The 23421-nt window shown below is 40.3% G+C and overlaps 2 protein-coding genes across 6 annotated transcripts in view; one reads left to right on the top strand and one right to left on the bottom strand.

Moving 5' to 3' along the window:
• The first annotated feature begins 1598 nt into the window (after positions 1-1598).
• On the top strand, positions 1599-5068 carry SRP14 (signal recognition particle 14). The gene is made up of 5 exons (XM_046007247.1): positions 1599-1708; positions 1846-1918; positions 2425-2537; positions 4185-4217; positions 4685-5068. Exons 1-5 carry the CDS (start codon positions 1685-1687, stop codon positions 4772-4774), a joined length of 333 nt encoding a protein of 110 aa, XP_045863203.1. The 5' UTR covers positions 1599-1684; the 3' UTR covers positions 4775-5068.
• Positions 5069-14929: 9861 nt separating this feature from the next.
• The window catches only part of EIF2AK4 (eukaryotic translation initiation factor 2 alpha kinase 4), a 113927-nt gene continuing 105435 nt past the window's right edge, over positions 14930-23421 (bottom strand). For 2 of the 5 annotated variants that reach the window (XM_046007530.1, XM_046007532.1), the window contains 6 exons: positions 22821-22879; positions 21850-21947; positions 19629-19697; positions 19029-19073; positions 15697-15815; positions 14930-15165 (listed from right to left, as the gene is read on the bottom strand). In XM_046007530.1, coding sequence (XP_045863486.1) covers positions 15108-15165; positions 15697-15815; positions 19029-19073; positions 19629-19697; positions 21850-21947; positions 22821-22879 — 448 coding nt within the window. In that variant the 3' untranslated portion in view covers positions 14930-15107. Of the gene's footprint in view, positions 15166-15696; positions 15816-19028; positions 19074-19628; positions 19698-21849; positions 21948-22820; positions 22880-23421 lie in introns of those variants that run through there. The other 3 variants (XR_006818627.1, XR_006818626.1, XM_046007531.1) reach the window with 3 other exon arrangements.

Genomic DNA, 23421 nt, shown 5'->3' with positions numbered 1-23421 from the left:
TTGATTTTAGATTTCTGACCTCCAGACATATAAAAGAACAAATTCATGCTGTTTTAAGCCATTAAGTTTGTGGTGATTAGCAATAGGTATACAACCCTCTAATTGGTCTCCCCATTTCCTGCTTTGTCATTCTACAGTGCATTCTCCACACCACAGATTGGGGGGGGGGCACTTTTAAAATGAAAATTAGATTGTCACTGTCCTCTTTAAAACTTCCGTAACAAGAAGCTTCTCTTTGTGTTTGGAACAAAATCCAAACTTACCCTAACCATATGCTCTTCAGATGAGCTGGATACCTGCTACCTCTCCAAGCTCTCCACAGTCCTTCACTCCTCCTTGTGGACCCAGGGCAACTTGTTTCCCCGTTGGGGCCTTTGTTCTAGGCATTTCCTGTGTCTGAAACACCGTCCCCAAATCTTTGAATGGCTGGTCCCTTTAGCTTTTGGCTCAAAGTTCTCTTCTAAGAGATCTTCCCTGACTGCAACCTCTCTCTCTCATTTGTATCACCCTGTTGTCTTCACAGCGTTCATCATTATCTGAAGCTATCATTATTTCCTGCCCATTTCTTTAACCCAAGTTCCAGGAAACCAGGAACTTTGCTTATCCTGCTGTATCCCGTCTCTACAATAGTGTCTGGCTCAGGCCAAGAGGCCCTCAGTAAAAACCCCTTGCATGCTTAATGCTTGACTTTACAGGGGGCCTACGGTTCACGCTGGCTACTGGCAGAGCAGGGCCTGGAATGCAGATCTCCTGCCTGAACGTAGAGGTGAAACGACTGGGCTCCAGTCCCTCTTGCTAGAGCTGGGGGTCACCCTTTATTTATTTATTTATTTTAAAGATTTTACTTATTTATTTGACACAGAGAGAGATCACAAGTAGGCAGAGAGGCAGGCAGAGAGGGAGAGAGGAGGAAGCAGGCTCCCCGCTGAGCAGAGTCCGTTGGCACAGCGAGAAAGGAAACATAAGCAGGAGTGGAAGAAGGAGAAGCAGGCTTCCTGTCAAACAGGGAGCCTGGTGTGGGGCTCGGTCCCAGGACCCTGAGATCATGACCCCAGCAGAAGGCAAAGGCTTTAACCCACTGAGCGACCCAGGTGCCCCAATCACCCTTTATTTAGGAGACCCAGCCTGGTCAGAGTAGATAGTTCAAAGAACCGCCATGGGAACTTTGTATAATGATGACATGATAATGGAAACAACAATAACGAAGACAGTTGCTGCTTATGGAGCACTTTCTGTGTGCCAGGCACTATTCCAGGTGTTAAATTCATTTTCTCTTCATAACCATACTCTGCATCGGATACCGTTATCACAGGCTGAGAAAATGGAAGCACTGAGCTGTTAGGTAATTTGCCCAACATACAGCTGAATATACTATCGGTATACCACAGGTCTCCATCAAAGCCCTCCTTCGCGCTCCCTCGCTCCCTCACATCGACCCGCGTGAAAGAATTTCTAAGTCGTTGAATTATCTGGCTGCCCAAGGGCCCTACAGCTGGGGAGTCTATGTGGGAGGTGGGGTCGTCCCAGAGCGCAGGCGCTGGCGGAGGAGAGGAGAGGGCGGAGGCAGGGACTGGTGGAAGAGATTGTCAACCTAATAGCGGAAGTCCCGCCCTATCCGGGGGGGGAGCTTCCGGCTCCAATTGCTTGGGCTTTATGCTGACGCCGGGGAGCTAGCGACGCCGGGATGGTTCTCCTGGAGAGCGAGCAGGTAAAGTCGGAGCGGGCCGGCTGAGGGACGGATGTTTGGGGCTTAGCTAGGGGCCTCTGCCGCCTGTTGTGGGAGGGACTGGGACTTGACGGGGCGAAGATTTGGGACTGCCTAACGGGGCCCGGCTTGTGTTCCAGTTCCTGACGGAGCTGACCAGACTGTTTCAGAAGTGCCGGTTGTCGGGCAGCGTGTTCATCACCCTGAAGAAGTGTAAGCAGCTGTCGACGCGGCAAGGCCAGAAGGAATTTGGGAGGCCGAGCGAGGCCTCGGCCGGGGTGCCCAGTGTCCCAGGGTGCCCCGTGTCGGGAACTGAGGGTGGAGTCTGAGGCGCTTCCCCGCCTTCCCCTACCTTCCTCCTGTGCTGGGCGCACTCAGGGCTAGGTAACCGGAGCATTAGGGATTGTGGCGCTTGCGACCTCCAGCATTTAGCCACCCAGGCTGATTCTGGTTACAGTGTGCCCCAGTCAGAGGGGGCTTTGGCGGGGGGGATGTCAAGGGTCCCACACCCACGCCATTAATGAGATATCATCTGCTTTGCAGTTACTATGTTTCCGTCATTGAAATAACAAGTAGTTTCCCACGGTTTGGCCAAATTTGATGTAGTTAACAGATCTAGAGCAGTGGAGATGAATTTTAGGTTTTATCTACTACTTATTAACATTGTCTGCCTGTTAACGTTTAGTGACTGTGTTCATCAGGATGTGTTTTTCATGCAGATGATGGTCGAACTAAACCCATTCCAAGGAAGGGTTCTGTAGAAGGCTTTGAGCCCTCAGACAACAAGTGTCTGTTAAGAGCTACTGATGGGAAAAAGAAGATCAGCACTGTGGTGAGTTGGAGTCCTGACCGTACAGTTTTGAAGCGAGAAAACTTGAGCTTAACTTAGGATGGGCATATCTGAACCAGATTTTTGCTTTTGCTTTGAATAAAGGCTAGTGTAGCTCCCCAGATGTTTCAGAATCAGGGCCACCTTTTATGACCCTAGTAGTAGGAAATTAAAGCAGAATTAAATTAAAGTCAAATACTCATTGGTTATACTGAAGTTTTTGTGGAAATAAAATGAACATATTGATCCTTATACATAGTGGCATTGTAAGGAGCATTTGGCATAAATATTTGATTCTTAATTCTCTTAACTGTATTGGGCCTTCAATGAACAGTTTCTTGGTACCAGATGATTTTACTTGTAAGCTGATAGATTGGCTTGAATTTGTGGCTGACACAGCAAACATGTAGCTGTATGTTAGGCTTGCTACTAACAGAGAGAATATGGATTTAGTCAGTGGCCCTAGTGTTCTCTTTCAAGGTGGAGGTTGAATGTGGCAAAGCAATAGACTTTCTGGATTCTGAATGAATTACTTTTTTACTTTTCTGGGGTAGAACCAGACTGCTCTTCAATCACATCAGGATAGGACATTCATGAGAATGTAGACCATAATTAGTTGATAAGTCTCCCTTTGCCAGTTATCTTTTTTTTTTTAAAAAAAAAGATTTTATTTATTTATTTATTTATTTGACAGAGAGAGATCACAAGTAGGCAGAAAGAGTGAGAGGGAAGCAGGCTCCCTGCCAAGCAGAGAACCTGATGCGGGACTCGATCCCAGGACCCTGAGATCATAACCTGAGCCGAAGGCAGAGGCTTAAACCACTGAGCCACCCAGGCGCCCCATTTATCTTGAGAGGACTTTTAAAATAAAGCAAACTTACGTGGTTTTATTTTTATTTTTTTAAAGATTTTATTTTTTGACAGAGAGATAGAGAACACAAGTAGGCAGAGTAGCAGGGAGAAGGAGGGTACCCGCTGAGCAGGGAGCCTGACACAGGGTCAATCCCAGGACCCAGGGATCATGACCTGAGCCAAAGGCAGATGCTTAACCGACTGAACCACCCAGGCACCCCAAATATATGTGGTTTTAAAAAAAAACGAACTTGGGTATTATGAAATGTGAAAACCTTAGGAATCTTCAGAAGTAGATAGAATTTCTCTAATTTCTCTTGTGGTGGCTTGCATTTTGCTTAAATAGGCCTCAATTAATAGAAGGTGGGTTTAAAATAAAATGGGGAGAGAGTAGTTTAAATATATCTTGCACAAAAGATTAAAATGAAGTTTTCTGAAATCTCTGGAATCCAGGGAGAAAGTCAGTGCCATGTGTGTAAAAAAACTGCAGAGGTGAGAAACTTAGCTTCTTTAGGAGCCCCTTTCTGCCTCTTTCCCTTCTTGGTACAGTTCTCTTGTGGAAAAAAGTGCTGAATTGCTTTGCTGCTCCAAGTAAAGTGGAGTAGAAGAATATCTGTTTGTGTATTATGATCCCTAAAGAGGAAAGATATATTTTAAGGATTATGATGTTGTTGTTGTTTTTTTTTTTTTAAAGATTATGATGTTGTTTTAATGAGGCTTTTGAGTTATTCATGGGGTGAGACAGGATTCCTATATGGGTAATAGGGGTGCACCTTTCTTTTCTTTTCCCTTTTCCAGGTGAGCTCCAAAGAAGTGAACAAGTTTCAGATGGTGAGTTTCTGGTGTTCCTTATATGCCCTTTCTCAAGCAAGAGTGAGCACAAAATTGAGCACTGGGTTAAGAATGATATTTCTTATGTTTTGCTGATACTTTGAGTAAAAACTGCCAGGGTTTGAGTTTTACTTTGAGCACTGGTATTTTAAGGTAGATTTTGCATTCAGCTTCAGGTACATTCTCCCTTCACTATAACTATAGTTACCTAACAAGAAGTTGCCTAAAAACCAAAAAGTTTTCCCTTTTTGGTTGAAGAATGTCAGAAGCTGCTGTAAAATGTGAAAGAGTTTGTTTTCCTTTTACACCATTATGCATAGAATACAAATAAATGTTCCATAGTATTATATGCTTTATCAGGTTGGTAGGCTTTGTGATATTGACTACTCTAAATTCGTTATGGAAATGGGGCAGCCGCTCCACAATTTACAGTTCTTTCCACTAAGTTCTTGCTGTGTGTCTTTTAGGCTTACTCAAATCTATTGAGAGCTAACATGGATGGGCTGAAGAAGAGGGACAAAAAGAGCAAGAGTAAGAAGAGCAAAGCAGCACAGTGAAGGGCACCAGATATCCATCTTTCACCAACTAACGACCGAATTACTATTTTTTCTTTGGTTTTTACTTTTGGCCACAAAGCTAGGTTTCTGGTTCCCTTATAATAACTTTTCATGTGAGATGAGTGTCATTTTGAATGGAAAAAAGGCTGCAGTGTTTACAGGATAGTTGTAAGAAGCCAAGTTTGAGAATTGGCTGATTGGTCTTTGTTGTATGGTTGTGTATCCTGGGATTATAAAGTCTCTGTAGCCATCTGTGTGAAGAACAATGGATCATTAAACCTGTATTTATCTGCACTGACCATCTGTTATTTATTACTTTTCCCACCCTTTGTGAATAGTTTCTGGTAATAATTACTAATTCTGGAGTGTTAGGATTATGAATAGCCTTTACCCCTATGTTCTAGGTTATTGGTATTAAAACCTGACAATTTAGGGTGCATGGGTGGCTCAGTCGGTTAAGTGTCAGACTCTTGGTTTCAGCTCAGATTGTGATCTCAGGGTTGTGAGATTGAGCCCCACGGCAGGCTCCTCACTTAGTGCAAAGTCTGCTTGATATTCTATGCCTCTCCCTCTCCCTGTAGCCCTCTCCCCAATTCATGCAATCTGTCTCTCAAATAAAATCTTTTTTTTTTTTTTTAAGATTTTATTTATTTGAGAGAGCACAAGCAGGGAGGAGAGGGATCCTGATGTGGGGCTCGTTCCCAGGACCCCAGGATCATGACCTGAGCCAAAGGCAGATGCTTAGCCGACTGAACCACTCAGGTGCCCCTCCAATAAAATCCTTTAAAAAAACAACAACACTCTTTTATAAAAAGTTGTATTCTACCCAACTAGCTGTGTAATCTAACATCGTTTCTTTTGCAGATTTAATGAGTCACGTAGCCAAGTGAGACTTTGTTTAATCACCTTAAGGATAAGCCCATTACAGAATCAGCAGAAATAATGATTCCAAGTTAAATATGATACTGCATTTCTTTAAGCCCTTTGATTAAAAGGCCGCTGGTTAGCTCAGTTGGTTAGATTGTGGTGCTGATAAGCCCTTTGATTTGGATATTTTCTTTTTTGTGGGAGGGGAAAAAGAATATTTTACTTTTTTCAAGAGAGCAGGTTGCAAAATGGGTTATTGAAATTTTTTTTTAAGTGCCAGTATCCTGCATCCAAATGAAAAAATTTTTTAAATGCCAGTGTAGTTAACATACAGCGTTACAGTAATTTTAGGTGTACAACATAGTGATTCAGCAATTCTATCAGTGCTCATCAGGATAAGTGAATTTTTAATCCCCTTCAACTATTTCACCCATCTCCCCACCAACCTCCCCTCTGGTAACCATCAGTTTGTTCATATAGTTAAGTCTCTTTGGTTTTTCTTTTTGGTCTGTTTTGTTTCTTAAATTCTGCATGTGAGTATAAGAATATGGTATATATCTTTCTTTGACTTATTTCACTTAGCATTATGCTCTCTAGCTCCATCCATGTTGCAAATGATAGGATTTCATTCTTTTTTATGGCTGAGTAATATTCCATGGTGTATATTTATACCACTTTATCCATTCATTTACCAATGGACACTTGGGCTGCTTCCATAATTACCTATTGTAAATAATGCTGCAATAAACCTAGGGGTACATCTATCTTTTCTATCTTTTCAAATTAGTGTTTTTGTATTCTCTGGGTAAATTCCCAGTAGTGAATTATTGGATCATATGGCAGTTCTTTTTAATTTTTTGAGGAAACTTCATACAGTTTTCTACAGTATGGAAAACTTTACATTCCCACCAACAGTGCATGAAGGATTCTTTTTCTCTACATCATTGCCCAGCACAGTGTGGTTTTGATTTTAGCTGTTCTGACAGGTTGGAGGTGATAACATATCTCATTGTGGTTTTAATGTGCATTTCCCTGATGATGAGTGATGTTGAGGGTTTTGTGGTTTTGTTTTGTTTTTTAAGATTTTATTTATTTGAGAGAAACAGAGAGCACAGAAAGGGAGTGAGAGGGAAAAACCACACTCCTGGCAGAGCAGGGAGCCCGATGTGGGGCTCAGTCCCAGGACCCTGACATCATGACCAGAACCAAAGGCAGACACTTAACCCACTGAGCCACCCAGGTGCCACTGTTGTTGAGCATTTTTAATACATCTGTTGGCCATCTGTTCTTTGGAGAAATGTCTGTTCCTGTTTTATGTCCATTTTTAATTGGATTATTTGGGGTTTTGGTGTTATGTAAGCTCTTTATATATTTTGGATACTAATCCTTTATCTGATATGTCATTTACAAATACCTTCTCCTATTCCATAGGTTCTCTTTGTTAGTTTTGTTAATTGTTACCTTTGCTGTGCAGAAGCTTTATATTTTGATGTAGTCTCAATAGTTTCTTTTTGCTTTTGTTTCCTTTGCCTCAGGAGACATCTAGAAAAACGTTGCTATGGCAGATGTCAGAGAAATTACTAGTTGTGCTCTCATCTAGGACTTCTGTGGTTTCATGTCTTAGAGTAAGGGTTCTTAATCCATTTTGAGTTTATTTTTGTGTATGGTGTAAAAAAGTGGCCATTTTTCTCAATACCATTTGCTGAAGAGACTTCCCCATTGCATATTCTTGCCTCCTTTGTCAAAGATTAATTGACTGTATAGTCATGGGTTTATTAATGGGCTCTCTCTTCTGTTCCATTGATCTGTATGTCTACTATACTGTTTTGATTACTACAGCTCTGTAAGTGTATCTTGAAATCTGAGATTGTGGTATGTCCCTTTTTTTTGTTCTTTTCCATATTGCTTTGGCTATTTTGGTTTCTCTTATGGTTCCATACAAATTTTAGGATTGTTTGTTCTAGTTCTGGGAAAAATGTTGTTGGTATTCTGAGATGGCATTAAATCTGTAGATTGCTTTGGGTAGTGTGGACATCTTAATATTTGTTCTTCCAATCCATAAACAGAATATCTTTCCATTTTTTTGTGTGTCATCTTCAGTTTTCATTAGTGTTTTATAGTATTCAGAGTATAGGTCTTTGATCTCCTTGGTTAAGTTGATTTCTAGGTATTTTGTAATTTTTGGTGCAATTGTAAATGGGTGTTTTTTGTTTTTTGGTTTTTTTTTAGTTTCTCTTCTGCTACTTCATTGTTAGTGTATAGAAATGCAGTGGATTTCTATATGTTGCTTTTGTGTCCTGCGACCTTACTGAATTCATTTATCAGTTTTAATAGTTTTTTTTTGGTGGAGTCTTTATGATTTTCTTTATATAGTGGTATCATGACATCTGCAAGTAGTGAATAAAGTTTTATTTTCTTGGGATCCCTAGGTGGCTCAGTTCATTAATGTCTACCTTTAGCTTAGGTCATGATTCTGGGGTTCTGGAATTGAGCCCCACATCGGGTTCCCTCCTCAGCAGTCAGCTTCTCCCTCTCCCCTTCAACCCGTCCCCTGCTTGTGTGGCTTCTCTAAATAAATAAAATATCTTTTTTAAAAAGTTTTACTTTCTTACAAACTTGGATGCCTTTTATTTCTTTTTTTGTCTCATTGCTGTAACTGGGACTTTCAGTACTAAGTTGAATAAAAGTGGTGAGAGCAGACATCCTTGTCTTTTTCCTGGTCTTAGGGGAAATCTCTCATGTTTTCAACAATTGAGCATGATGTTAGCTGTGAGTTTTTCATATATGGCCTTTATTATGTTGAAGTATGTTCCCTCTTAATGTAGTCTGTTGAGGATTTTTATCATAAATGGATGTTGTACTTTGTCAAATGCTTTTTCTGCATTTGTTGAAATGATCATGCGTTTTTTATCTATTCTCTTGTTGATGTGATGTATCACATTGGTAGATTTGTGCATACTGAACCACTCTTGAATCCAAGGGATAAATCCCATTAATTGTGGTGAATGATTTCTTTTTTTAAAGATTTTATTTATTTATTTGACAGAAATCACAAGCAGGCAGAGAGGCAGGCAGAGAGAGAGGGGGAAGCAGGCTCCCTGCTGAGCAGAGAGCCCAATGTGGGGCTCGATCCCAGAACCCTGAGATCACGGCCCGAGTCGAAGGCAGAGGCTTAACCCACTGAGCCACCCAGGCGCCCCAGTGGTGAATGATTTTTAAAATATGTTGTTAGGGATGCCTGGGTGGCTCAGTCGGTTAAGCCGCTGCTTTCAGCTTAGGTCATGATCCCAGGGTCCTGGGATCGAGTGCCGCATTGGGCTCCTTGCTTGGCAGGGAGCCTGCTTCTCTCTCTGCCTCTGTCTGCCATTCTGCCTGCTTGTGCGCGCTTGTGCGCATGCTCTCTCTCTCTGACAAATAAATAAAATCTTAAAAAATATATATATTATTGGATTCAGTTTGCTAATATTTTGTTGAGGATATTTACATCTGTGTTCATTAGAGATATTGGCCAGTAGTTCTCTTTATTTGTAGTGTTCTGTTTGTTTCATTTTAAGTATGCTCCATGCCTAACATGGAGCCCAATGGGGGCTTGAACTCAAAACAAGATCAAGGCCTGACTGAGATCAAGAGTCAGATGCTTAACCAACTGAGCCACCAAGGTGCCCCACATTGAGTTTTTTTGATTACTGATTTAATTTCATTGCTGGTAATTGATCTGTTTGAATTTTCTGTTTCTTCCTGATTCAGTTTGGGAGGTTATATGTTTCTAGGAATGTATCTGTTTCTTCTAGGTTGTCTTAATTGGTTGGCATTTAATTTTCATAGTATTGCCTTATAAATCCTTTGTATTTCTATGGCGTCGGTTGTTATTTCTCCTTTCGTTTCTGATTTTGGAGTCTCTTTTTTGTAAGTCTAGTGAAATGTTTATCAATTTTGTTATCTTTTCAAAGAATAAGCTCCTGATTTCATTGATCTCTTCTATTGTTTCTGTTTGGTTTATTTCTGCTCTAATCTTTATTATTTCCCTTTAATACTGCTTTGGGGTTTTGTTGATTCTTTCTAGCTCCTTTAGGTATAAGCTTAGATTATTTGAGATTTTTCTTGCTTCTTGATGTAGACCTCTATTGCTATAAACTTCCCTCTTAGAACTGCTTTTGCCACACCCTGAAGATTTTGAACCATTCTATTTTCATTTTCATTTGTTTCCATGTATTTTTTTTATTTCCTTTTTGATTTTTGTGGTTAACCCAGTCACTGTTGAGTAACATCTTATTTAACCTCTGTGTATTTGTGCTCTTTCCAGACTTTTTTTTTTTTTTTAAATATTTTATTTATTTATTTGCCAGAGAGAGCAAACATAAGCAGGGAACAGCAGGCAGAGGGAGAAGCAAGCTCCCCATGGAGCAAGGAGCCCGATGTGGGTATTAATCCCAGCACCCTGGGATCATGATCTGAGCCAAAGGCAGATTTTTTTTTTTTAAGATTTTATTTATTTGATATATATAGAGAGATCACAAGTAGATAGAGAGGCAAGCACAGAGAGAGAGGGAAGCAGGCTCCCTGCTGAGCAGAGAGACCGATGCGGGGCTTGATCCCAGGACCCTGAGATCATGACCTGAGCCAAAGGCAGAGGCTTAACACACTGAGCTACCCAGGCGCCCCCAAAGGCAGATGTTTAACCTACTAAGCCACCCAGCTGTCCCTCTTTCCAGGAAGATTTTTTCTTGAGGTTGAATTCTAGTACCATAGCATTGTGATCGGAGAAGATGCATGGTGTTAACTTACTTGTTGAGGCTTGCTTGGTGGACTGATTTGTGATCTCTTCTGGAGAGTGTTCCATGTACACTTGAATGGAATGTGTATTTTACTGTTTTACAATGGAATGTTCAGAATATATGTTAGATCCATCTTGTCCAGTGTATCATTCAATACCAGTTTCCTTGATTTTCTGCTAAGATGATATATCTTTTGATATAAGTGGGGTATTAAAGTCCCCTACTGTTACTGTACTATTCTTGATTACTTCCTTTGTTTACTGCCTGCTTTAGGTATTTGGTGCTTCCATGTTGGGTGCATAAAGAGGTTTTTTTTTTTTGTTTTTTTTTTAAAGATTTTATTTATTCATTTGACAGAGAGGGAGATCACAAGTAGGCAGAGAGAGAGGAGGAAGCAGGCTCCCTGCGGAGCAGAGAGCCCGACGCGGGGCTCGATCCCAGGACCCCGAGATCATGACCTGAGCCGAAGGCAGCGGCTTAATCCACTGAGCCACCCAGGCGCCCCTGCATAAAGAGTTTTAATTGTTACGTTCTCTTGTTGGATTGTCCCTTTATTATTATGTAGTGCCCTTCTTCATCTCTTGTTAAAGTCTTTCATTTATTTTTATTTTTTTAAAGACTTTTTTTTAATGATTTTATTTATTTATTTGACAGAGGGAGCACAAGCAGGGGAACAGCAGAGGGAGAGAGAGAAGCAGGCCCGGGGAGCCTGACTCAGGGCTTGATCCCAGAATCCTGGGATCATGACCTGAGCCAAAAGCATACACTTAACCAACTGAGCCACCCAGGCACCCCAGGATTTATTTGAGAGAGAGAGAGAGAGACTGTGGGGTTGTGGACCGGGACAGAGGCAGAGAGGGAGAGAACAAGAATACCAAGAAGACTATGTGCTAAGCACAGACCCCACATGCATTTAGTCCATCTAATGCAGTGCTCAGTGTGGGGCTCCATCTAATGACCCTGAGATCACAAACTGAGCCAAAACCAAGAGTCAGACACTTATTAACACAGGTATAACCCAGGTACCCTAATACTCTATTTTAAAATCTATTTTGTCCCATATAAGGATTGCAATTCCCCGCCCCCTCCTTTCTTTTCACTTATATTTGCACAAATGCTTTCTCATCCTTTCACTTTCAATCTGCAGGTGTCTTTGGGACTGAAATGAGTGTCTTATAGTCAACATGTAGATAGGTCTTACTTTTTTATCCATCACCCTTTGTCTTTTGATTGGAGCATTTAGTCCATTTGCAAAGTAATTATTGATAGTTTTGTACTTAGTGTCATTTTGTTACTTATTTTTTATTTAAATTCATTAGTTAACATATAGTGTAGTATTGGTTTCAGGAGAATTTAGTGATTCATCACTCACATATAACACGCAGTGCTCATCATAAGTGCCTCCTTAATGCCCACCACCCATTTAGGCCATGCCCCCACTCCTCTCCCTACCCACAACCCTCAGTTTGTTCTTATAGTTCAGAGTTACTTACGGTTTGGGGCACTTAGGTGGCTCATTCCATTAAGAATCTGCCTTTGGTTCAGGTCATGATCCTGGAGTCCAGGAATTCACCCCATGTCAGGCTCCCGATTGACCAGGGAGTCTGCTTCTCCCTCTTCTGCCCTTCCCCCAACTTGTGTCCATGCTCTCTCACTCTCAAATCTTTTTAAAAAGTCACTTATGGGGGCGCCTGAGTGGCTCAGTGGATTAAAGCCTCTGCCTTCGGCTCAGGTCATGATCTCAGGGTACTGGGATGGAGCCCCGCATCGGCTCTGCTCAGCAGGGAGCCTGCTTCCTCCTCTCTCTCTGCCTGCCTCTGCCTACTTGTGATCTCTGTCTGTCAAATAAATAAATAAAATCTTTTTTTTTTTTTTAAAGATTTTATTTATTTATTTGACAGACAGAGATCACAAGTAGGCAGAGAGGCAGGCAGAGAGAGAGGGGGAAGCAGGCTCCCCGCTGAGCAGAGAGCCCGACGCGGGGCTCGATCCCAGGACCCTGAGATCATGACCTGAGCTGAAGGCAGAGGCTTAAACCACTGAGCCACCCAGGCACCCCAAATAAATAAAATCTTAAAAAAGAATAGGTCACTTATGGTTTCCCTCCCTTTTTTTTTTTTTTTTTTTTAAAGATTTATTTATTTGACAGATAGAGATTACAAGTAGGCAGAGAGAGAGAGAGGAGGAAGCAGGCTCCCAGCCAAGCAGAGAGCTCGATGCGGGGCTCGATCCCAGGACCCTGGGATCATGACCCGAGCTGAAGGCAGAGGCTTTAACCCGCTGAGCCACCCAGGCGCCCCTCCCTCCCTTTTTATTTCTCCTTCCCTTCTATGTTTGTTTGGTTTCTTAAATTCCATGTATGAGTAAGATCATGATATGTCTTTGACTTTGCTTAGCATCATACACTCTAGTTCCATCCACAGTGTTGCAAATGGCAAGATTTCATTTTTTGATGACTGAATAATACTCTATTGTGTATATATATCACATCTTTTTTTTTTTTTTTAAGATTTTATTTATTTATTTGACAGAGAGATCACAAGTAGGCAGAGAGGCAGGCAGAGAGACAGGAGGAAGCAGGCTCCCTGCGGAGCAGAGAGCCCGATGTGGGGCTCGATCCCAGGACCCTGAGATCATGACCTGAGCCGAAGGCAGCGGCTTAATCCACTGAGCTACCCAGGCGCCCCCAATATATCACATCTTCTTTATCCATTCATCAGTCAATGGAAATTTGGGCTCTTTCCATAATTTGGCTGTTGTTGATAATGCTACTTTAAACATTGGGGTGCATGTGCCCCTTCAAATCAGCATTTTTGTATCCTTCGGATGAATAGCTAGTAGTGCAATTGCTGGGTTGTAGTATAGTTCTGTTTTTAACTCTTTTTTGAGGAACCTCCATACTGTTTTTCCAGAGTGGCTGCACAAGTTTGCATTCCCACCAACAGTGCAAAAGGGTTCTCATTTTTCTGCATCCTTGCCAACATCTGTTGTTTCCCAAGTTGTTAATTTTAGCCATTTGACTGGTGTGAGGTAGTATCTCATTGTGGTTTTATTTCCCTGATGATGAGTGATGTTGAACATTTTTTCATGCATCTGTTAGCCATTTTTAGGTCTTTGAAGAAATGTCTGTTTATGTCTTCTGCACCTTTTTTTACTGGATTACTTTTGGGGTGTTTTGTTGAATTCTTTATATTTCTGGATACTAGTCCTTTATCCAGTATGTCTTATGCTCTCAATCTGTCGGTTGCCTTTTAGTTTCCTTCACTATACAGAAGCTTTTTATCCTGATGAGGTCCTAATAGTTCATTTTTGCTCATTTTCCTTGCCTCTGGAGATGTGTCTAGGAAGAAGTTGCTATGGCTGAGGTCAGAATTTGCTGCCTCTTTTCTCCTCTAGTATTTTGATGGTTTCCTGTCTTATATTTAGGTCTTTTCAACCATTTTGAATTTATTTTTGTGTATGGTTTTGTTACTTATTTTATGGTTGTTTTTGTAGTTCTTGGTTTCTTTCCTCTCTCGCTCTCTGCTCTCATGGTTTGCAGGCTTTCCTTGGTGATATTCTTTTCTCTATTTTTTACATATCCATTACTGATTTTTTTTTTCCATTACTGATTTTTGATTTGTGGTAACCATTAGGTTAGTATCTAACTTTATATAGCAATCTATATTAAGATCACTTAAGATTGACCTGTTCTTTACGCCTCTCCCTACCGCATTTCTAAGTACATGGTGTCATACTTTACATCCTTTTTTGTTGTTTGTTCTTCCTTGACTAATTTTTACAGATATACTTAATTTTATTGCTTTGGTGCTTTGTACTTTTTTTGTGGCTACTATGATTTTTCCTGTCCACTGAGTCCTCTTTAACACTTCTTATAGGGCTGATTTTGTGGTCATGAGTTTTTTTTAACTTTTATTTGTCTGAGAAACTCTATCTCTTCTATTCTGAGTTTTAGGTTTGCTGGATAGAGTATTTTTGGCTGCAGGCTTTTTTCTTTCAGCAGTTTGAATTTATCATGGCACTCCCTTCTGCTGAAGTTTCTGCTAAGAAATTAGCTGATAGCCTTACAGGGTTTCCCTGTAGTAACTGTTTTCTCTTGCTACTTTAAAATTCTCTGCACTACTACTTTTTGCTGCTTTAATTACTGTGTGTCTTGATTTGGACCTTTGGGGTTGATTTATTGGGGGTGGCTTGGGCACTTCCTTAGTCATTAGATTTAAGGGGAAAAAACATGGCTTTTTTTTTTTTAATGTTCTAGTGCCACAAAGCCTTCAGTGTTAACAGATTTGCAATTTAAAAGCAGCATGTAGGGTGCCTAGGTGGCTCAGCGGGTTAAAGCCTCTGCTGCCTGCAGCTCGGGTCCTGATCTCAGGATCCTGGGATCGAGCCCCGCATCGGGCTCTCTGCTCCGCGGGGAGCCTGCTTCCTCCTCTCTCCCTCTGCCTGCCTCTCTGCCTACTTGTGATCTCTGTCAAATAAATAAATAAAACCTTAAAAAAAAAAGCGCAGCAGATATATGAAAGCATTTATTATATTCAAAAAGATAAATTTATATATTACATATGAAAAACTTACAAAGCTCAACTTTGTAGGGCAGCTTCTTACAATGTAAAGTTAAAATTAAAATGAATGTACAACATTTCAGAGGATAAGCTCCTGTCTTAGAACAAGATAATGACCATTCTTTAGGATTAAAATAAGATTCGGTAGTAGTCGTCTCTGTAGCTGTACAGGAATAATACAGATACCCTGCAAAAGAGAAAAGGTAGGATCAATATAATGGATGAAGAACAAACTTAAATTTTTTTAGAACACTTAACTGTAAGTTTTGTTTAAAAAAAAAAGATGGAAGGCTAGTGATTAAAAAAATGATATGTTACAGAAGCTTTGAGTGGCATGGGTCTGTATGTAAGGCCCTACATAAAACACTTCACAGGTTCTCTTGTTGCCTTTTAAGCAGATGGTAACATGAATGACTGGCATTCCCACATGAGGACCTACAGCAAAGCAGTCACAGCAGTTCCCTTTAATGTAGACACTGCTAGAAGTTGCCTGGGTGACGAAAATTGTAATTGGGACAGCTACTCCTGGTAGTACTGTGTTTTGTTATTGACAAATTGTGACTGATTTGCAGTCCTGAGCAAGATTTATTGATTATCGGTGCAGTTCTAACAATGGTTTATCAGCCATCAGCCCTCAACAAGACAATAAAATGTGTCACTTTAAATCCCTTGAGTTTTAACCCATGCTGAAACCTGTAATACCTTAGCAATAACTTACTTTTTTTCCACTTTGATGTTATAAATTTCATCACAGACTAATTTGAGGTATCTCTGCTTTGGCAGGCGTGACAGCAGCTGCTTCACAGTTGTGTTAAATGCCTGTTCATCAGCATCCCACTAGGAAAAAATAGATAAGACTTAATACAGCTGCTAACGTTTATTAACTGGCTTTTCCTGGGTCACTGATGAAATGCCACTGCCATTCCCCCTTTAAGTGTACTGGGAAAAAAAAAATCAGTTATAGATAGAACCAGCGGGACGACTGCCGGGGTTCTTCCTTTGAAGTATCAGTTTTCTTACAACAAGGCTCCTTATTAGATCCCGATTAGCAATGCTTCAGCCACAATGTGTTACTGTGACATTAGACCAGTTATTTCTGCCCATTTATTTTGTGGAAAACGGAAGTACCACCTCTGTGTGCCTCCATCTGAGTGGATCAAAAAGCAGAAATTGCCAGCATAGTGGCATATATGCCCATTTACAAGACGACATCAGAAGGTGTATGAAATGTCAGTTCTGGAGCAAATCTGACTAAATGCTCCAGATAGGCAAGAAAGGTATTATTTAATAGGATATTAAAAAAAAATCATCTATAGCTGTGATTGTAATTCGTTATTTTTGCTATTAAGAATACTTACTCAGAGAAACAGAAATTAAGAGCAGATTGTGGAAGGCCATATGCCAGATTAAAGATTTTAGACAAATACCTGTACTTAAAGGGACCAAAATTTTCTTAGATCAAAGTCAAGGAAAATCTGACTACTGAGGGTATATAATAGTAATTCTATATTCTGCCTATCACATAACATCCTTCCCTTTCTCTTCAGCCAGGTCCCTCATGGACTTGCCAAAAAAGAGAGCTTTCTCTCTTCTTTGCCACAACTTTCCAACAGCAACCCGAGATCAACTGCACTCTCAGAGGAAAATATGGCCCAAATTCAAATGTCAACAGAAGTGGGGCGGATTACTTTTATCTGTTAAGTTTACATATATTCTAAAAGTCATTGGCCTAACCAAACAGAAAAAAAAAATGCATAGAGATGGAGAAGATAAAGAAAACAAAGTCCAGAGATGTTGGTGACTTGGTCAGATTACACAGTCACTACTGGGGATAGCTGTAGAGGGGAAATATCTGGGCTCAGCATTCTTTAAACTACATAAAACTGACTTCTCTTGATGAAGACACTCAGGAATGGCAAAAAATAAGCCCAAGATTGTCACATTACTATATTAAGTCAAGTCTACATAGATGTAATGGAACCAGATAATGAATATTGCCATTCTGAATCACAATAGAGAGCTGAAATAGGACATGAGTCTTTATTGTTTTGCAGAATATGTGGTAAAGAAATATATGAACATAGTTTCTGGCAAAGTGAAAAAACAAAACATTAAATTGCTTAATTACAAAAAAAAAGAATACTCAGATTTTTTAAAGTTACTAGGCTATTTGATAAGAAGGTTATCCACTAAAAACTTCTTAAATCCATTATGGTTAACATACAGTATCATTAGTTTCAGCTGTACAATAGTGTGTGTGATTCAACAGTTCTGTACATTACTCCATATTCATCATGAGAAGTGTACTACTTAATCCCCATCACCTATTTTACCCATCCCCCCACCTACCTCCCCTCTGGTAACCATCAGTTTAGTTTCTATAATTAAGAGTGTTTCTTGGTTTTTCTTTGCTCATTTTCTTTGTTTCTTAAATTCCGCATAAAAGGGGAATCATTTGGTATTTGTCTTTCTGTGGTTTATTCCACTTAGCATTCTGCTCTCTAGCTCCATCCATGTTGTTGCAAATGGCATGATTTTTTTTTTTATGGCTGAATTTTCCATTATGTTCTACACAAACACATACACACATACCCACACCCATCCCCCCATATCTTTATCATTCATTTATCGGTGGACATTCAGCTGCTTCTATAATTAGGCTATTGTAAATAATGCTGCTATAAACATAGGGGTGCATGTATCTCTTTGAATTCGTGTTTTGTATTTTTTGGATAAATACCTAGTAGTGCATTTACTGGATTGCAGAGTAGCTCCATTTTTAACTTTTTTTTTTTTTTTAAGATTTTATTTGACGGGGGTGGGGCAAATGCAGGGGGAGCAGCAGGCAGAGGGACAAGGAGAAGCAGGCTCCCCATTGAGCAGAGATCCTGATGCAGGGCTCAATCCCAGGACTATGACCTGAGCTGAAGGCAGATGCTTAATGGATTGAGCCACCTAGGCACCCCATTTTTAACTTTCCAGTTTGCATTCCTACCAACTGCACTAGGGTTCCTATTTCTCCACATCCTCTCCAACATTTGTTGTTTCTTGCCTTCTTGATTTTAGCCATTCTAACAGATATGAAATGATATCCCCACTGTAGTTTTAGTTTATATCTCCCTGATGTAAGAGACTGAACATCTTTACATCTGTTTGTTGGCCATCTGTATTTATTCTTTGGAAGAACGTCTGTCCATGTCTTCTGACCATTTTTTAATCGGATTATTTGTTTTCTGTGCTACCCATAAAAGTTTTAAATATATATAATGACCTAACTTAATTTTTACAAAAATATCTTCCATGTAGTTCTAGTTCTATATATCCTTCCCTGGTTGAAATGAAGGTCTGAGGCAGTATGAGTGCTTAGGAATATAGATTCCCCTAGCCTGCCGAAGTTCAAATCTTGGCTCTGTTAGCATTACTAGTAGGTTGACCTCGAACAAGATACTTAATATCTCTTCTTCCATTCTCCATAAAATGTAAAATCCTCCCGCTTCTGTTTATTTATATAATGGGGATAATAGTACCTACCTCTTGAGCTTGTTATGATTAAATGAATTAATATTTGAAAAATGCTTAGAGTAAGGCCTGCCAGAGCCTCACACACTAAATGTGTGAGATTTAATCTCTGAAATTTAAAAGTCACTAGAAAATTAGGATTCTTTCAAAATCTGATTTAGTAGTTTAGTAATATCTATGTCACATAAAAGAACAATCTTAAGCAAATTCCTGGAACTGCCAAAAAAAATACCTAGTATCACTAAGAAAGGAATGCCATTTTCTTTTTCTTTTTTGAAGATTTTACTGATTTATTTTAAAGACAGACATCACAAATAGGCAGAGAGGCAGGCAGAGAGAGAGAGAGAAAGGGAAGCAGGCTCCCTGCTGAGCAGAGGACCCTGGGATCATGACCTGAGCGGAAGGCAGAGGCTTTAACCCACTGGGCCACCCAGGCGCCCAGTAATGCCATTTTCAACTATGTTTTGGCAAAATAATAGTAAAGCTTTGGAATTTTAAAGGCCACAATGCACAAGAATTCATCTTCCTTACCTCTAATGATAAAAACTGTAGGATTGTTTCTTTGGGTAGATCCACCTGTTGATACACAAAAATGTCATCTGTCAGGGAACCCTAGGCAGCACATACTGACTTGTCACAATGGTGTCACTTCGGATGGAGCAACATGAATCAGGCTTACACAATCTGGGATGCTACTGTGCTGTATCAAATCAAGCACATACAAATGAACCACAGAGTGGTAAGATGTCAGCACTGGCAAACAGATACCCCCAGTCCTCACAGTACATGCCAAAGGCTTCATGCTGCTGCCTATACTCTGTGTTGTTTGTTTTTTTTTTTTATACTCCGTGTGTTTTTAAGAAGGCAAAGGTCTGAAACATTTTAGAAAAATAGTGATTCTTGTTTTTACTTCCCCTGCCCTCCCATCTTCCAGATGAAGAAAACAGGACAAACACAAAACCTTCTTTTTTCTCCCCAGTTTTTACAGATTTAGATTACATGTGGTTCACATCAGTGATGAAAGGCCTGCATCCCCAAACTGTGCATGGGGAGCAATAATACCCTGACCTCTGAGGAAATGACTTTGATGACAGGGACACAGGCAGTTTTCAAAATGTTAGAGCAACTTACAGCCAAAATTTCAATTTCACTGCTTTTCTGATGTAAGTTGGCAAGGGAGGTCTGAAGTCGTGTTTGTACCTAAACAAGAAGACATGTCAGAATTCAGAACCTGTCAACACAAACCATTGTTCTTGCCATTTTATTTCCTATTGTAGTAAACAACCATGAGGGACAAACTAAGGCCTAGCAGGGATCCCAAAGATTATCTAGGGACTTGGAAAGATGAATGCCCAGCCTATCTGGATCTCAGGACAACTGAGATTTTATAGTTTTGTTTTTTTTTTTTTTTTTTTTAAGATTTGTAATTGACAGCAAGAGAAGGAACACAAGCAGGGCAGAGTGATAGAGAGAGAAGCAGGCTTCCTGCCCAGCAGGGAGCCCAATGCAGGGCTCGATCCCAGGACCCTGGGATCATGACCTGAGCCAAAGGCAGCTGTTTAACAACTTAAGTCCCCCAGGCACCCCCTAAAGCCCGTTTTGATAATAATCCACTTACTTATTTCTTTATAATTTTGAAATGACACCTAGAAGCTCAGGGCATTGAACTGCATGTGGAAGTACGGGGATTTTTGGTATTAAGCTAAATTTGGAAAAAGGGGAAGATAAAGCAGTAAGGACATGGAACTGAAATATGGTAGGGGATGAGCGCAGAACAAAGATGTGAAAATGAGTTGCCAGTCCACTATACTGAGAAACAGCTAAGAGTGCCATATAAAAATGAGGTAACTTAATCTTTTCTATTTTGATGTAGTCATTTTTTTTTTTTTAAGATTTGTTTAGGGGCGCCTGGGTGGCTCAGTGTGTTAAAGCCTCTGCCTTCAGCTCAGGTCATGATCCCAGGGTTCTGGCATCGAGCCCCGCATTGGGTTCTCTGCCTGTCAAATAAATAAATAAAATCTTTAAAAAAAAAATAAAGATTTGTTTATTTGAAGACAAACTGTAAGAGACTCTTAAACAAAGTGAGGGTTGCTAGGGGGATATGGGAGGCAGGGATAGGGCAGCTGGGTTATGGACATTGGGGAGGGTATGGACTATGCTGAGTGCTGTGAAATGTGTAAGCCTGATGGTCCACAGACCTGTACCCCTGGGTCAAATAATACATTATATGTTAATAAAAATATTTGAGAGAACGAGCATGAGCGAGCAGAGAGGCTAAGAGAAAGAGAAGGAGACTCCATCCTGAGCATGGTGCCTGACTTGGGGCTTGATCTCACAACGCTGAGATCATGACTTGACCTGAAGTCAAGAGTCAGAAAACTTAACTGAGCCACCCCGGTGCCCCTCTAATCATATTTCTAAATAATGACTGCTCTCTAATACCCACTTCCCAAGTGAGGCCAGTGTCCTGACTTAGCTCAGTAACTGGAGGACTGCCCTATCTTTCCTCCCCGCCTATTTAAATCCTTCAGGGATTCCCTGCTCCAGAAAACCTTCATTTATCATCCAAGCAGACACCGATCTCTACAATGTTCCCATGTCCAACAATCACTTTCAATGTATCTAATTCAGCATTCTGTAACTTCTCTTTTGTTGTTCTCTAAGTATATAATGCCTATGCTTCTAAGGTTATGAACTCTTTTGAGGATTGGGGTCATGCCATGTCTTTTAAATTTTATGCAGCAGTTCACACAGAATCAGGCAGATAGCAAATACCAAAAACATGTATGCAGTGAGAAACCTGCTTAAAGTCTTGGAATAGTTCTCTTCTGCTTTTTTTACCTTTAAGTAAATATTTTATTTATTTATATATTTGTCAGAAAGAGTGCACAAGCAGGGGGAGCAACAGGCAGAGAGAGAAATAGCCTCCCTGCTAAGCAAGCAGCCCAATGTGGGACTTGACCCCAGGATCTGGACCTGGGCTGAAGGCAGATACTCAACCAACTGAGCCACCCAGGCATCCCTGCTCTGTTACTTAGAACAGAAACAATGCAACCCCATCTGTCATTAGATCCAAATCACAAAGTCTTTGTTTAGATCAAGTAATTCTGACGGTGCTTCTAGTGACGGTGCTTCTAGGTGTCCATAATGTACATGGATGCCTCTTTGGGAGGACACATGGAGCAGAATCCTAACACCAGAGAGATAGATGCCTTGTTGATGAAATTTTCAGAAGCTACCAAGTTAAGGAAGTGCAAAGAAAACTCTTTCCAGGAAACCATTTCTTATCTTCCTTTCCTGTTTTCTTCCTCCTTTGTAGTTTACATTAGAAAGCTGAGAAAAGTGTATGTACCTGAGTTTCATATCGCCTCCGAGTGCTGGCTGACAGCTTCTCTGGGGCTATCACACTCACAATGGGGACAACTGCAGCTCCATGGATTTCAAACAAACCTGAAACAGAGTTGCCGAATTTATGGTCTTATCTGGTCCCACTTTCTGCAATACACCACAGAGATGGCAGAGATAGAGGAATCCACTCTAGTGTGATTCTATGGGCTAGATTTCTGTCTGGGCTTTGTTTTCCATCTCTGCAACTAGCTGCTCGTGACCTGGAGGAACCCAGAACCCTAACACCCAGCAGTTTCAGTGCTTCTGTCAAGATTCCCAGCCTTCTCTCAGGTGGGACTGGGGGCAGAAAATGACAAAGACGTAGGGATTCTATACAAGTCACCCAAACCTCATGAACCTAAAGCAAAAAAAAAAAAAAAAATCAAACTTACTATCTCTCAAACTCTAATACTTTAAATTCCTCAAAGTATTTGAAATCTAACAGTGGCAGAAAGTCAATGCTAACAAACCAAAAGACCCAGTTCTTTGTTAAAAGGCAAATATGTCTTCCTGTGGACGTAACTGGGACATTTCTTTTTCAGTAAGACTAGCAGATGTGATGAAACTGAAGACTTAACTATCACCACTGTTCCCTCTTGGCTTTCAATCTTATGTGTGGGGAAAATTAACCACATTTAATCTGTACAGTAAACTGAGTCCAAGGAAGATTAAACCGGTTGTTAAAATAAGACAGGAAGACAGAGCTGTACTGCAATTAGAAGAATCACTAAACTCCTAGTCCTCTTCTAGGATGTGAGTTTCAAAGCATAGAGAGAAATTCCATTTGGTACAATTAATTGTATCTGTTACTTTAAAGATACATTTCTGATGCAACAAGGAGTTAGAGCAGCAAACACACAGAGCAGCAAACACACACACACACACACACACACACACACACAGCATTATTATGTTTAGATTATAATTAGTCAATACCTGAAGCATTAGAAAAGGACCCCTTCAGATTTTGCACTGCAAGATTATCAGAAGCTTCTCTAAAAACAAGCAAACAAAAACAATTAGAAAATAGTAGAGCAACACAACAAAGATAACTTAAAGTGAGCCATTTTTTTCTATTCAATGTAGAAATTAAATATTGGTTATTAGTGGAAGAAATAAAATTTGAACTTAATTATGCTTTTGGTCAGGAGCCATTAAGAATTATAAAGGATGTCATTTCAAATTAAATGCCCAAAGACAACATTTGGATTTATTCAGCTATGTTTGAAATGCTAGCTCAATATAAGAGGCTAATTTCAATGAACTATAATGGGTGTTCTTTCCGCTCTGCTCACAATACAAGGAAACATTAGCATCGGCATGCCCCACCTTTATTATGACAGCAACCTTGGTGATCACCCACAAGAGAACATTTAGTAATGGGAGATTCTTTCAAAAGCTGTGAATGGATACTCTTTAAAGATTGAATTAGCTTACAGCCTTTGAGAGACACAATAGCACTCTATCTTGGGAAAACAGGGAAGTAATCATGCACAAGAAGGAAAGATCTTAAACTTTTCCCTGCTAAAACTGAATC

Source organism: Meles meles, chromosome 6 (assembly GCF_922984935.1).
Source record: "Meles meles chromosome 6, mMelMel3.1 paternal haplotype, whole genome shotgun sequence".
Classification (NCBI taxonomy): Eukaryota; Metazoa; Chordata; class Mammalia; order Carnivora; family Mustelidae; genus Meles; species Meles meles.
The sequence above is the reverse complement of the archived record's forward strand: the minus strand, read 5'-3'. Positions and strand labels throughout refer to the sequence as shown.